General features: G+C 43.2%; 1 protein-coding gene across 1 annotated transcript; it reads right to left on the bottom strand.

Annotated features, from left to right (window-relative positions):
• Positions 1-4,276: 4,276 nt before the first annotated feature.
• Positions 4,277-5,309, bottom strand: LOC111523641 (60S ribosomal protein L36a-like). The gene is made up of 2 exons (XM_023188411.3): positions 5,260-5,309; positions 4,277-4,787 (listed from the first exon to the last, which is right to left on the bottom strand). Exons 1-2 carry the CDS (start codon positions 5,307-5,309, stop codon positions 4,364-4,366), a joined length of 474 nt encoding a protein of 157 aa, XP_023044179.1. The 3' UTR covers positions 4,277-4,363.
• Between the last annotated feature and the right edge of the window lie 8,142 nt (positions 5,310-13,451).

Consider the following 13,451-nt stretch of genomic DNA (forward strand, 5'->3'; position numbering starts at 1 on the left):
TTTTTTTTTTTTTTTTTTTTTTTTTTTTGAGACAGAGACTCTCTGTGTTGCCCAGGCTAGAGTGCAATGGCGTGATCTTGGCTCACTGCAACCTCTGCCTCCTGGGTTCAAGCAATTTTAGGGCCTTGGTCTTCTGAGTAGCTGGGATTACAGCCATCACCACCAGGGCCGGCTAATTGTTGTATTTTTAATAGAGACGGGGTTTCACCATTTTGGCCAGGCTGGTCTTGAACTGACCTCAGGTGATCTGCCTGCTTCGGCCTCCCAAAGTGCTGGGATTACAGGCATGAGCCACCGTGCCTGACCGCCATATTGCTCTTATCACAGTAACTGTTAAGTCATAATTAGATTTTATTATGCACTTGGATTACTACTCATCTTTCTTGCTTGAAAGATAAAAGGGGGTGGAGTTAGAGCAATGCTTACCACTAAACAGGGTGTACATAATAAAATCCTCCCTCCGAGCTTGGCATACGGGGCCACACTGGTTACTGCTTCCTACCTCCACCGTCACATCCTGCCCTCCACACTAGGACTTTACAATCTTTAACATCTCCAGACTTTTCCCTTTGCCTAGAAAATCTTTCCTTTCACTTCCCTTACTGTCTGGTGAAACTTGTGCCCCTCAATCCCTTTGTAGGGGGCTCAACTCCTTCATGAGCTCCTCTTGCTCCACATCATGTTGGCCATTCTTTCCTCTGAGAACCTCTTTATGGGGTATATATGCCTATTATTTACTTTTCTATCTCTCTTACTAGGCTAGGTGATCCAGAACTCCAGAGCTGGCACATGTCAGACATAATTGGTACTCAATCAGTATTTGTTACATGGAGGAATGAATGAATGAATGAATGAATGAATGAATGAATGACACATACAATAGAAATCTCTATAACGTACGCTGGTAGAAGAAAGACTAGTCAAAATTATGGAATATGTTTAAATCACACAAAAAGTGGCTGGGTGCAGTGGCTCACACCTGTAATCCCAACACTTTGGGAGGCCGAGGTGGGCAGATCACCTGAGGTCGGGAGTTCGAGACTAGCCCGGCCAACATGGCAAAACCCCATCTCTACTAAAAATACAAAAATTAGCTGAGGGTGGTGGCACACGCCTATAATCCCAGCTACTCTGGAGGCTGAAACAGGAGAATCACTTGAACCCAGGAGGTGGAGGTTGCAGTGAGCCAAGGTCACACCACTGCACTCCAGCCTGGGTGACAGAGCAAGACTCTGTCTCAAACACACACACACACACACACACACACACACACACAGTAAACTGAGTGGTAAATTAGAGAATTATATGTGAAGTGTTTTATGGCACTTTTTTGTTTAAGGGATGGGGTCTCACTTTGTTGCCCAGGTTGAAGTGCAGTGACTACTCACACATGCAATTAGAGCACACTGCAGCCTTGAACTGTTGGCCTCAAGTGATTCTCCAGCCTTAACCTCCCAAGTAGTTGGGACTACAGGTGTGCTGTGCCTGGCTATTTTATGGCACTTTTAAACAGCTTTAAACCATGACTTTCTTATGTAGGTTAAACACCTTCTCAGTTCTCTTCAAGTTATATCCTATTAATTTAATTATTAGTTAAAAATAGTGAGGCCGGGCCAGACATGGTGGATCACACCTGTAATCCTAGCACTTTGGGAGGCTGAGGTGTGCGGATCACAAGGTCAGGAGACAGAGACCATCCTGGCTAACATGGTGAAACCCGGTCTCTACAAAAAATACAAAAACTTAGCCAGGTTTGGTGGGAGGTGCCTGTAGTCCCAGCTACTCAGGAGGCTGAGGCAGGAGAATTACTTGAACCCAGGAACAGAGGTTGCAGTGAGTCAAGATCAGATCGTGCCATTGCACTCCAGCCTGGGTGACAGAGCGGCAGTCCATCTCAAAAATAAAAAATAAAAAAAAATTTTTAAATTTAAAAAAAATAGTGAGGCCAGGCATAGTGGCTCACACCTGTAATCCCAGCACTTTGGGAGGCAGAGGCAGGTGGATCACAAGGTCAGGAGTTCGAGACCAGTCTGGCCAACATGGGGAAACCCCATCTCTACTGAAAATACAAAAATTAGTCAGGCACAGCAGTGGGCACCTGTAATCCCAGCTATTCAGGAGACTGAGGCAGGAGAATTGCTTGAACCCAGGAGACGGAAGTTGCAGTGAGTTGAGATTGTGCCACTGCACTCCAGCCTGAGTGACAGAGCAAGACTCCGTCTCAAAAAACTGAATAGCTGGGATAAAAAAAAAAAAAAAAATAGTGGCAAAACCTGTGATTACTTTTGCACCTAGTAAGCTTCCTCCTGCTCCCGTTTCTCAGCACAAAAGTAAAACTTACCCAGCCTGGGATGAATCACCATAAATTGTGATTAGTTGGTCTAAATTAAAGTAGATTTATGTATTGATTTACCAGTGAATGATTGATTTGTACCCTTGCTATCATTTATCTTTGCATTATTATAGAAGCAAATATTTCATACAAACATTTTACTGTTTTTATTGGTTTTGATTACTAAAAAGTAGCTCTTTTTTGGATAATCTTTATGCTGCTGCTGAAGAATTCTTCAGCATGAAAAAGATGAAAAAGTATTTTTCATCTTTTTTTCTTTCATGTATGTTCCATTCAGATCAGGAAATTGACATTTCAGCTTAGAAGACTTAGGCCAGATGTTAGTTTGCTGGCTGAAAGATGGATTTCCTGCCCCAATAGGTGACCTCTGAAAGCAAAATAGGCTTTTTCTTAATGGATAGACTGTCCAAATGACCTCATTTCTAGAACAAGGGTTCTTTGTTAAGTGTCTCTTTGCTTTTGGAATCAACATCATCTGATTTTTGAGAACATTCATTAGATAGCTAGCACCTAGTTGTTTCATTTATAAGGCATAGGAAAAAAATTATGCCTAGACAATCCATTTAAAAAAGAATTGTGTTCATTGAGAGGGAAATGGTGCAGAAAATCCGGTGCCTGCTCACCCATATTAATAATGTCTTTTAGATTTCAAACCTCATTCAGGCCAGCATTAACCATAGGAGCAGAGCATGTTATGTACTTCCCCTAACGGGGGATTGTTTCACTAAGCTTGACCAAGGCACTATTTAAAGAAGTAACCATGACCCCAATGTCCTGTCACTTGTAGCTTCTCTCTCCATATGTGAGAAACTCATTGAGACATTGCCACGGTGCCACCTCTTTGATGAGTTCTTCATAGAGTTCATTTATTTACATCTTCAATTGTATAAGGCAGCTCAGAAAAACTGAGATAACTAAGCCTTTATGTGTGCGTGTGTGTCTGTGCATCCGTGTGTGTCACAAAAAATGCAATTAGAAGGAAAGTACTCTGGAGAAGAACATGGCCTTCAACAACAGGGGCGAGTCCATATGACTTACTGTACTTGGTAAGGAGAAGAGTTAGATGGCGTGAGAAGAAAGATATGTGTTTCTGAGATTCTGAAACAATGGAATTTTACAGCTGAAGGAAAAGTTCAGTTTTCTGTCTTTTTTTTTTTTTTTTTTTTCAGGAACAGGAATGGGAGTGTCTCTTTGTAAGGGCTGGCAGATGAATTTTACGAGTATAAAAATCATGCTCCTTCTGATACAAAAATGTTGGCATTTCCATGAAAGACAGAGAACAGACATAAAGAGAGTTAACCTCAGGGCTCCACCATGTATCTGGCACTCATGGGTCTTCCTCAAGTAATTACCTGGTAGATCTGTGACTTAAAAAATGAGTAGTAAAAAAGGATATCAAACTTTCCTTTATAATGACTCCACACATACTTTTCCCGGAATGTTATATTCAACTCACTGCCTTTTTAAAAAATACTCATGCAAATGTCATTAATCATACGTGTGGTGTTGTTGTTTACCCAAAGTATTGTGCAAGCATACATCAACTCTGGATAAGACTGTAATGATCTTCTGTTTCCTGGGATTAATTATGTGAGTGAGAATCTTTTGTTCTACGCACATAACATGATGGCACCTCAAAGAAGCAGAGCAAGAGTTTTAACTGGAGCTTTAAAATGTGTTGGAAAAAAATATTTTCCATAATCATGTTTAAGAGCACGAGAGACAGCCAAGTGGACATTCTCATAGGGTAAAATTTATTAGAAGACAAGATTGATAAATCAGTTTGTTTGGTGGATACTTCCCAGCTGCACTTTTAAGTCTTTTCTTGCATAACTAGGAAACAGTTAGCAATCTCTGGTCTCTTATTAACACATTCCCTTTTATTTTTACTTTTTTATTTTATTTATTTATTTATTTATTTTGCATAAGAATATCACTGTTTTCCCTCAGGTAGTTTATCTAGGGCTTCAACATTTTCTCTTCAAAATCAGAAGAAAAATATCCCAAAGTTTAGAACTGGATCACTTGGCCCTTTCTCTTCTTATCTCCTCCTAGTTCAAAATGCTTGCATCTCTTAATGGCCAGCATCCTCTTAGATCTGCAGTTAGGCTCAATACATTCCAGCCTTAGCACAATCTTCTTTGTGGTCTTAGCCTGCTTCCAGAAAATTGGCTTTGTCTGCCCACCATAGCCACTCTGCTTCCCATCATAGCGCCTCTTTCCCTGGGCATACAAAGAATCCTTGCCCTTCTTATACTGTGTCACTTTGTGAGGCTGATGCTTGCCACACTTCTTACAGAAGGTCCTTCGGTTTTTAGGTACGTTGACGATCTTTGCAGCACGGCTGTTATCTATATGATGAAAACGAGAAACGGCGTCCGACACCCTCGGGTAGCGCAGCTCTCGCCTAAAAGGAAAGGCTTTTTTATTTTTTCTGAGAGGGAGTTTCCCTCTTGTTGCCCAGGTTGGAGTGCAATGGCATGATCTCTGCTCACTGCAACCTCCGGTTCAAGCGATTCTTCTGCCTCAGCCTCCCGAGTAGCTGGGATTACAGGCGCCCGCCACCACGACCGGCTAATTTTTTTATTTTTAGTAGAGACGGTGTTTCGCCATGTTGGCCAGGCTGGTCTTGAACTCCTGACCTCGGGTCATCCGCCAGCCTCCGCCTCCCAAAGTGCTGGGATTACAGACGTGAGCTACCGCGTCCAGCCCCTTTTTTGTATCTCCTAAGCAAAAAAGAGAAATAGCAGGAAGTGTGATTCTAAAGATCATTTCCCTCCGTGTTTCCTTTTTTTCTTCTCCTGTCAGATGGCTTTCATATAATTTTACCGTTCTCTGTAGGAGAGGCGGTTCTCATCTTAATTCAGAAGTAACTTGATGGTGAGTTGAAGTCTCTTGGTTCCTACCTTAAACAGTATGGGATGCAATTCACAGAGCCCTCTTTTTTGATCCTCATGGGCATCTGTATACATCTCCCCCAGAAATTTGCTTCTTGTCTATAATGTGTTATCAAATTTTTCCAAATCTTCATAGTTCAGAATTACAAGTGACTTTAGAAATCATCTAGTCTGACCCCACTGTGTATAATAAAATACCTGTTGTGATATTGTTGATCTAATAATTCCCAGGCAGAACTTATTTTTTGGTTGGTTGGTTTGTTTGAGACTGGAGTCTCGCTCTGTCACCCAGGCTGGAGTGCAATGGCGTGGTCTTGGCTCACTGCAACCTCCGCCTCCCGGGTTCAAGCGATTCTCCTGCCTCAGTCTCCCAAGTAGCTGCGATTACATGTTCCTGCCACCACGCCCCACTAATTTTTTGTATTTTCAGTAGAGACAGGGTTTCACCATGTTGGCCAGGCTGGTCTCTAACTCCTGACCTCATGGTCCGCCCACCTCAGCCTCCCAAATTGCTAGGATTACAGGTGTCAGCCACCGCGCCTGGCCAGAACTTGGTCTTCACATAGCATCAACACAGATGAAAACCTAACTGGCTATTGCCTATCAGAGTAGAATAAAAAATTTCAGAGAAAATTTTGCTCGCTTTGTGGCAAAACTTGAATTGCAGTGGTACAATCAGGGCTCATTGCAGCCTTGACCTGTCAGGCTCAGGTGATCCTCCCACCTCAGCCTCCCCGGTAGCTAGGACTACAGGGACATGCTATAGTGCCTGGTTAATTTTGTGTAGAGATGGGATCTCACTTTGTTGCCCAGGCTGGTCTAGAACTCCCAGGCTCAAGTGATCCTACTGCCTCAGCCTCCCAAAGTGCTAGGATTACAGGTGTGCACCCCCCTGCCCTACCCAGCCCAGAGAAAAGGATTTACATCCCCACAGCCTCACTTGGTTTATTTCCTTTCTCTCCCTAGCCTGTTTTGTCTGCACTCTGTTTTCATTTCTTTTTAGTTTGCTCTTAACTCTTCTCCCACTTCTTTCACCAAACACTCCTTGATGAAGGGCTTTTTAATGGGTAATGCTTTAGCATGGGCTTGGCTCACCTGTAAGGCATTTGTGAGGGAAAAAAAAATTGGTGTGAATTTGTGACAGGGAAAATGTTTTAACATATCAGTCTTTCCTTGAAGTCAGCTCCCCCAAGGCATTGTGGAATGCCCCACATAGGAGTGCCAGAAAGGATTGCTGACTGTAAGCAAAAATTAAATGAGCTTATCTACTTTCATTGCTCAATTTCAGCAACAGTGAGTATGGTAAAAAATAAATTGGACTATTTATAATCTTTCAGATTTAATCTCTGCTATAAGCAGAAAATGTGTTGTTGTCGTCTGTAACAAATAACAAGTATTTAAATGAAAATGTGTTCCTAAAACATATGCTATTCTTAGGGAAAATGCATTTTAATTTCAATATTTAATTGTCTGCCCTTTAAAACCAAGTATCTCAAATCCAACAGAGCTTAAAAAAAAAAAAAAGATAAAACCAAATATCTCCAAATACCTGATTTCTTCATTAACTTGTCTCATGATAAATTAGTTATTTTGCCAGTGAGTTTTTAAAAATAATCTACAGGCCTGGTGCGGTGGCTCATGCATGTAATTTTAGCGCTTTGGGAGGCTGAGACGGGCAGATCACCGAGGTCAGGAGTTCGAGACCAGCCAGACCAACATGGTAAAAACCCGTCTCTACTAAAAATACAAAAAATTAGCTGGGCTTGGTGGCATGCATCTGTAATCCCAACTACTTAAGACACTGAGGCAGGAGAATCCCTTGAACTCAGGAGGTGAGGGTTGCAGTGAGCTGAGATCATGCCACTGCACTCCAGGCTAGGCGACAGAGGGAGACTCCGTCCAAAAAATACATGAATAAATAAAAATAAAAACAATCTGCTGATATAGACTTTTAATATACTGTATTCTATTTTAAAATTTTACATTTCCTCAGCTCCTCTTCCTTACTCTGACATACCTATAGTCTGCAGGGGCTTTCAAATTTGAGCACTAATCACTATCCTCTGGGGAACTTGTTAAAAAAACAGATTGCTTGCTTTAGCCCAAGGAGTTCGAGACCAGCCTGGGCAAAATAGGGAGACTCTGTGTCTACAAAATAATAATAATAATAATAAAATTAGCCAGGTATGGGGGTGCATGCCTGTAGTTCCAGCTACTTGGGAGGCTAAGGTGGGAGGATCCCTTGAGCCCAGGTGTTCAAGCCACTGCACTCCAGACTGGGTGACAGAGGAAGACCCTGTCTCAAACAAACAAAAAATCAAAAAACAAATTGGTGGTTCGACTCCCAGAGTGACTCAGTAGAAGTCTTGAGGTGGAGCCTAGAAATTTGCTTTTGTAACAAATTCCTTGGTGATGCTAATGATTGAGTTTTGGGTGTGTACTTTGAGAAGCACTGCTCTAGATAAAATATCTTTGTTGTTGTTGTTGTTGAGACGGAGTGTCACTCTGTCGTCCAGGCTGGAGTGCAATGGTGCGATCTCGGCTCCCTGCAACCTCTGTCTCCCAGGTTTAAGCAATTCTCCGGCCTCAGCCTCCTGAGTAGCTGGGATTACAGGCATGCACCACCACACCTGGCTAATTTTGTATTTTAGTAGAGATGGGGTTTCTCCATGTTGGTCAGGCTGGTCTCAAACTCCAGACCTCAGGTGATCCACCCGCCTCAGCCTCTCAAAGTGCTGGGATTACAGGCATGAGCCACTGCACCGAGCTAGATAAAATATCTTTTTTTTTTTTTTTTTTTTTTTGAGATGGAGTCTCACTCTGTTGCCCAGGCTGGAGTGCAGTGGCGCAATCTCGGCTCACTGCAAGCTCTGCCTCTTGGGTTCAATTGATTCTCCTGCCTCAACCTCTCGAGTAGCTGGGACTATAGGCGCCTCCCACCACGACCGGCTACTTTTTTGTATTTTTAGTAGAGACGGGTTTCACTGTGTTAGCCAGGATGGTCTTGATCTCCTGACCTCGTGATCTGCCCACCTCGGCCTTCCAAAGTTCTGGGATTACAGGCATGAGCCACTGCGCCTGGTGATAAAATATCTTAAGAGATGATAGCAGTGTGGTCTCCAGTGGTGGTAATGGAGGTGAAGGGAAGTGGATGACTTTGGCCTAGTTTAAGAATTCGAGGCTGGGCACAGTGGCTCACACCTGTAATCCCAGCACTTTGGGAGGCCGAGGCGGGCAGATCACCTGAGGTCAGGAGTTCGAGACCAGCCTGGCCAACATGGTGAAACCCCATCTCTACTAAAAATACAAAAATTAGCCAGGTGTGGCGGCACACACCTGTAATCCTAGCTACTCAGGAGGCTGAGGCAGGAAAATCACTTGAACCCGGGAAGCAGAGGTTGCAGTGAGCTGAGATCATACCACTGTACTCCAGCCTGGGCAACAGAGCGAGACTCCATCTCAGGAAAAAAAAAAAAAAAAAAGATAGCCAGGCATGGTAGGGGGCACCTGTAATTCCAGCTACTCAGGAGGCTGAGGTAGGGAGAATCACTTGAACCTGGGAGGTGGAGGTTGCAGTGAGCTGAGATCACACCACTGCACTCTGGCCTGGGTGACAGAGTGAGACTCCATCTCAAAAAAAAAGGAAAAAAAAAAAAAAAGAATTTGAGGCCGGGCATGGTGGCTCACGCTTGTAATCCCAGCACTTTGGGAGGCCAGGGCAGGTGGATCACCTGAGGTCAGGAGTTTGAGACCAGCCTGGCGAACATGGTGAAACCCTGTCTGTACTAAAAATACAAAAATTAGCCAGGTGTGGTGGCATGTGCCTGTAATCCTAGCTACTCGGGAGGCTGCGGCAGGAGAATCATTTGAACCAGGGAAACAGAGGGTGCAGTGAGCTGAGATTGCACCACTGCTCTCCAGCCTGGGCAACAGAGCGAGACTCCGCCTCAGAAAAAAAAAAAAAAAATTAGCCAGGCATGATAGTAGTCGCCTGTAATTCCAGCTGCTCGAGAGGCTGAGGCAGGGAGAATTGCTTGAACCCGGGAGGCGGAGGTTGCAGTGAGCCAAGATTGCACCATTGCACTCCAGACTGGGCAACAGAGTGAGATTCTATCTCAAAAAAAAAAAAAAGAATTCAAATCACCAGGGCTTACCTGTGGTTTAGATCGCAGTGATGGTGAGGGAAGGGAAGGATGAAGTTGGTAGTTTGAATAAATGAATGGATATATCCGAAGACAGAAGCAAGAAAGGAGCAGGGAGGGAGAGTTGGATCACGGTGGGAAATCATAAATTCCATTTGAGGAATGTTAAAGTTTCACTGAAATACATCTAAACCTCAGCTCAATGCCTAGCAGAGAGTAGATTTTCCACAAATGATGACAGCGATGGTTACTGCTGCTATTACTACCTTTACTATGAAAACTGAAGCGTCCTAATCACCCCGCCCCACCCGAGGTAAACTCCCAGCTCCATTACTCAGCATTCCAGAGCTAGAGCTGACTCTTTTGTATGATCACAGAGACCTAGGTATAAACAAGGAAATTTCCAATTTATAGATGTAGCCTCACTGGATGAGTGGTGGGGGAAGGAAAAGCAAAAAGAGGGTAAAAAGAGAAAGCTTATAATGATGAATTATAATTCATCAAGGTGCCTGTGTCATCACAGATAACTTCACAACAACTGTATCAAATAGGTGGAATTTTCCCATTTCACAGATAAGATAAATAACTTGCCCAATGTCTTATAGAAACTTGAGTAAAAATGGAAACCTAGCTTTGTCTTGACCTCATTACAGTTGTGCTTTCTATCATGAAACTGTATCTTTTTTTTTTTTTTTTTTTTTTGAGATGGAGTCTCACTGTTGTCACCCAGGCTGGAGTGCAGTGGCAAGATCTCAGCTCACTGCGCGATCCCCTGTTCAAGAGATTCTCCTACCTCAGCCTCCCGAGTAGCTGGGATTACAGGTGCCCACCACCATGCCAATTACATTTTTTTGTATTTTTAGTAGGAACAGGGTTTTACCATGTTGGCCAGGCTGGTCTCGAACTCCTGACCTCAGGTGATCTGCCTGCCTCGGCCTCCTAAAGTTCTGGGGTTACAGGCATGAGCCACTGTACCCTGCCCTGAAACTATATCTTTACTGCTGTTAAAGAGGTAAATGCAGGCACAATAAACATTTTAAAAGAGTTTATTTGAGCAAACAACATTTCATGGACTTGACAGCTTTAAACCAGAAGTGGTTCAGGAACTCCACCAAGAGAATCTGTGGGGAGGCTTTTATAGGACAGACACAGAAGTAAAGCAAAGAAAACATCTGATTGGATACAATTATACAGTTGCCTTATTTGATCGATCTCCTATGAAAGTTCATAGTTATAAAAGTTTGTTGGCTACTTCTGATTGGTTGAGCTTAAGTCCTGTTTTTCTTTAATACAGGCATTTATAAGAGTTAGCTCAAGTTAAATTTTCCTTATGTGTGCAAATCAAGAAAGGTTGAGTTCACTTATGAGGCCTAAGTGGTTTTGTCTTCTCAGGATTCTTCAGGCCTCATCTCTATTTTACCTTACTTTAACCATGCCCGGCAGTAAACTAGTTAAGCTTCTTAAATTGACATAATGACCTAAATAGGCTGAACCTATACTCTAAATACCCCAGAACTTGTAGACTAATGCTTTTAAACTTTTGTAATTCTGGCACACAGTAAGAACAAGCTTTTGTTTTGTTTTGTTTTGTTTTGTTTGGGACAGAGTCTTGCTCTATTGCCAGGCTGCAGTGCAATGGAGCAGTCTTGGCTCACTGCAACCTCCGCCTCTCGGGCTCAAGTGATCCTCCTGCCTCAGCCTCCCGAGTAGCCAAGACCACAGGTGCCCACCACTACATCCAGCTATTTTTTTTTTTTTTTGAGATAAAGTCTGTCTCTATCACCCAGGCTGTCTCTATCACCCAGGAGGCAAGCTCTGCCTCCTGAATTCAAGGCAGTCTCCTGCCTCAGCCTCCCGAGTAGCTGGCACTACAGGCACCCGCCACCAAGCCCAGCTAATTTTTTTGTATTTTTAGTAGAGATAGGGTTTCACCGTGTTACCCAGGATGGTCTTGATCTCCTGACCTCATGATCTGCCCACCTCGACCTCCAAAAGTGCTGGGATTACAGGCGTGAGCCACCGTGCCTGGCCCCTAATTTTTGTATTTTTTAGAGAGACGAGGTTTCACCATGTTGGCCAGACTGGTCTTGAACTCCTGACCTCAGGTGATCCCCTTGCCTGGGCCTCCCAAAGTGCCGGAATTACAGGCGTGAGCCACTGTGCCTGGCCCTAAGAACATTTTTTTACAAAGCAAGCCAGTGTAAACATTTATTCTGTATATGTGTGTGTATATGTATATATGTGCTGTACACTTATCTGTGCAACAATATCATGGAGAATAATTTTCAATAAATAACAGAGATTGCTACATTATCAATATTCTCAATGAATGCATTGTCGTGATAGTTTTCACTCATTTGTGACAATAAATGTTTATTATGAGCCACAGAATTGATTCTGAAATCAACTTTTGGTTCTCTACTAGAAGTCTAGAAAAATCTTCTACATCACTGGAATTCACTCATCCACAGCAGGATGATTTCAATGAGCTGGATGAGATTCCTGATGGTAAGAGAAAAAGGGGAGTAGGATTCCGGTATACCCATCTTCAATGGAGTATCTACACTTCCCTTCCTTGAAGAACTTTGTGGGAATCAAATGGAGTATGATACAGATGAAAGGACTTTTAAAATAATCAGTTTGGGTCTGGCGCAGTGGCTCACATATGTAATCCCACCACTTTGGGAGGCTGAGGTGGGCGGATCACTTGAGGTCAGGAGTTCGAGACCAGCCTGGCCAACGTGGTGAAATCCCGTCTCTACTAAAAATACAAAAATTAGCCTGGCGTGGTGGCATGCACCTGTAATCCTAGCTACTGGGGAGACTGAGGCACGAGAATCACTTGAACTCGGGACGCAGAGGTTGCAGTGAGCCAAGATCATGCCACTGTACTACAGCCTGGGCAACAGAGTGAGACTCCATCTCAAAAGAAAAAAAAAGAAAAGATGTTAATATAAATCAGTTTTTTCTTACTTTAATTCTGCCCCACATAGCTGTGTTCACTTGGACTCATCATTCAAGTTCCCTGGAGCCCACTTCCTCATCTGTAAAATGAAGGATTTGATCTAGATCATTTTCAAGGCCCTTTTCCATTTCCATGGGGTAGAATTCTAATATAAAACGTTCTTGGTAAATGATACCCTATATGACTCTGAAGTTGTGATGATGATGATGATGATGGCGATTTCTTTATAAGGAAATGACAACTTTGTTAAAAAGCCCCTGAAGGGGCAGGAGCCTTGGCTCACGTCTGTAATCCCAGCACTTTGGGAGGCTGAGGCGGGTGGACCACCTAAGGTCAGGAGTTTGAGGCCAGCCTGGCCAACATGGTGAAATCTCATTTCTACTAAAAATCCAAAAATTAGCCAGGCATGGTGGCAGGCACCTGTAGTCCCAGGTACTCGGGAGGCTGAGGCAGGAGAATTACTTGAACCTGGGAGGTGGAGATTGCAGTGAGCCAAGATGGGGCCACTGTACTCCAGCCTGGGCAACAGAGCCAGACTCTGTCTCAAAAAAAAAAAAAATAAAAATAAAAACAAAAACAAAAACCCTAGAGATAAAAAGCCCCTGAAGGAACTTTTAGCAGAAAGGACTGACAAGTGACGTTAACTAAAAGAGAAAAGAGTCAATCTTGGGAGTGGTAATCAGATCATGTTGAGTTAACACATGGAAATTGGTAAGTAAAAAGTAGCTGGGACTATAGGACACCTGCTGCCACGCCCAGCTAATTTTTGTATTTTTAGTAGAGACGAGGTATCACCATGTTGGCCAGGATGGTCTCAAACTGCTGACCTCGGATGATCCTTCTGCCTTGGCCTCCCAAAGTGCTGGGATTACAGGAATGAGCAACCACGCCCACCCTCAAATTTCACATTCTATGTATAGGCATCAACATTTCTCCAAAAACATTATCTCATTTCCCTATCCATTAAGAAGCACCAGGAAAAACAGGGTAAATATCTAGAATAGGTTGATTTCTATAAGTGCCAAAATGCTGGCTAAGCTTTAATTATATCTATCTATCTATCTATCTATCTATCTATCTATCTATCTATCTAT

This window comes from Piliocolobus tephrosceles, chromosome 5 (genome assembly GCF_002776525.5).
Source record: "Piliocolobus tephrosceles isolate RC106 chromosome 5, ASM277652v3, whole genome shotgun sequence".
Taxonomy (NCBI): Eukaryota; Metazoa; Chordata; class Mammalia; order Primates; family Cercopithecidae; genus Piliocolobus; species Piliocolobus tephrosceles.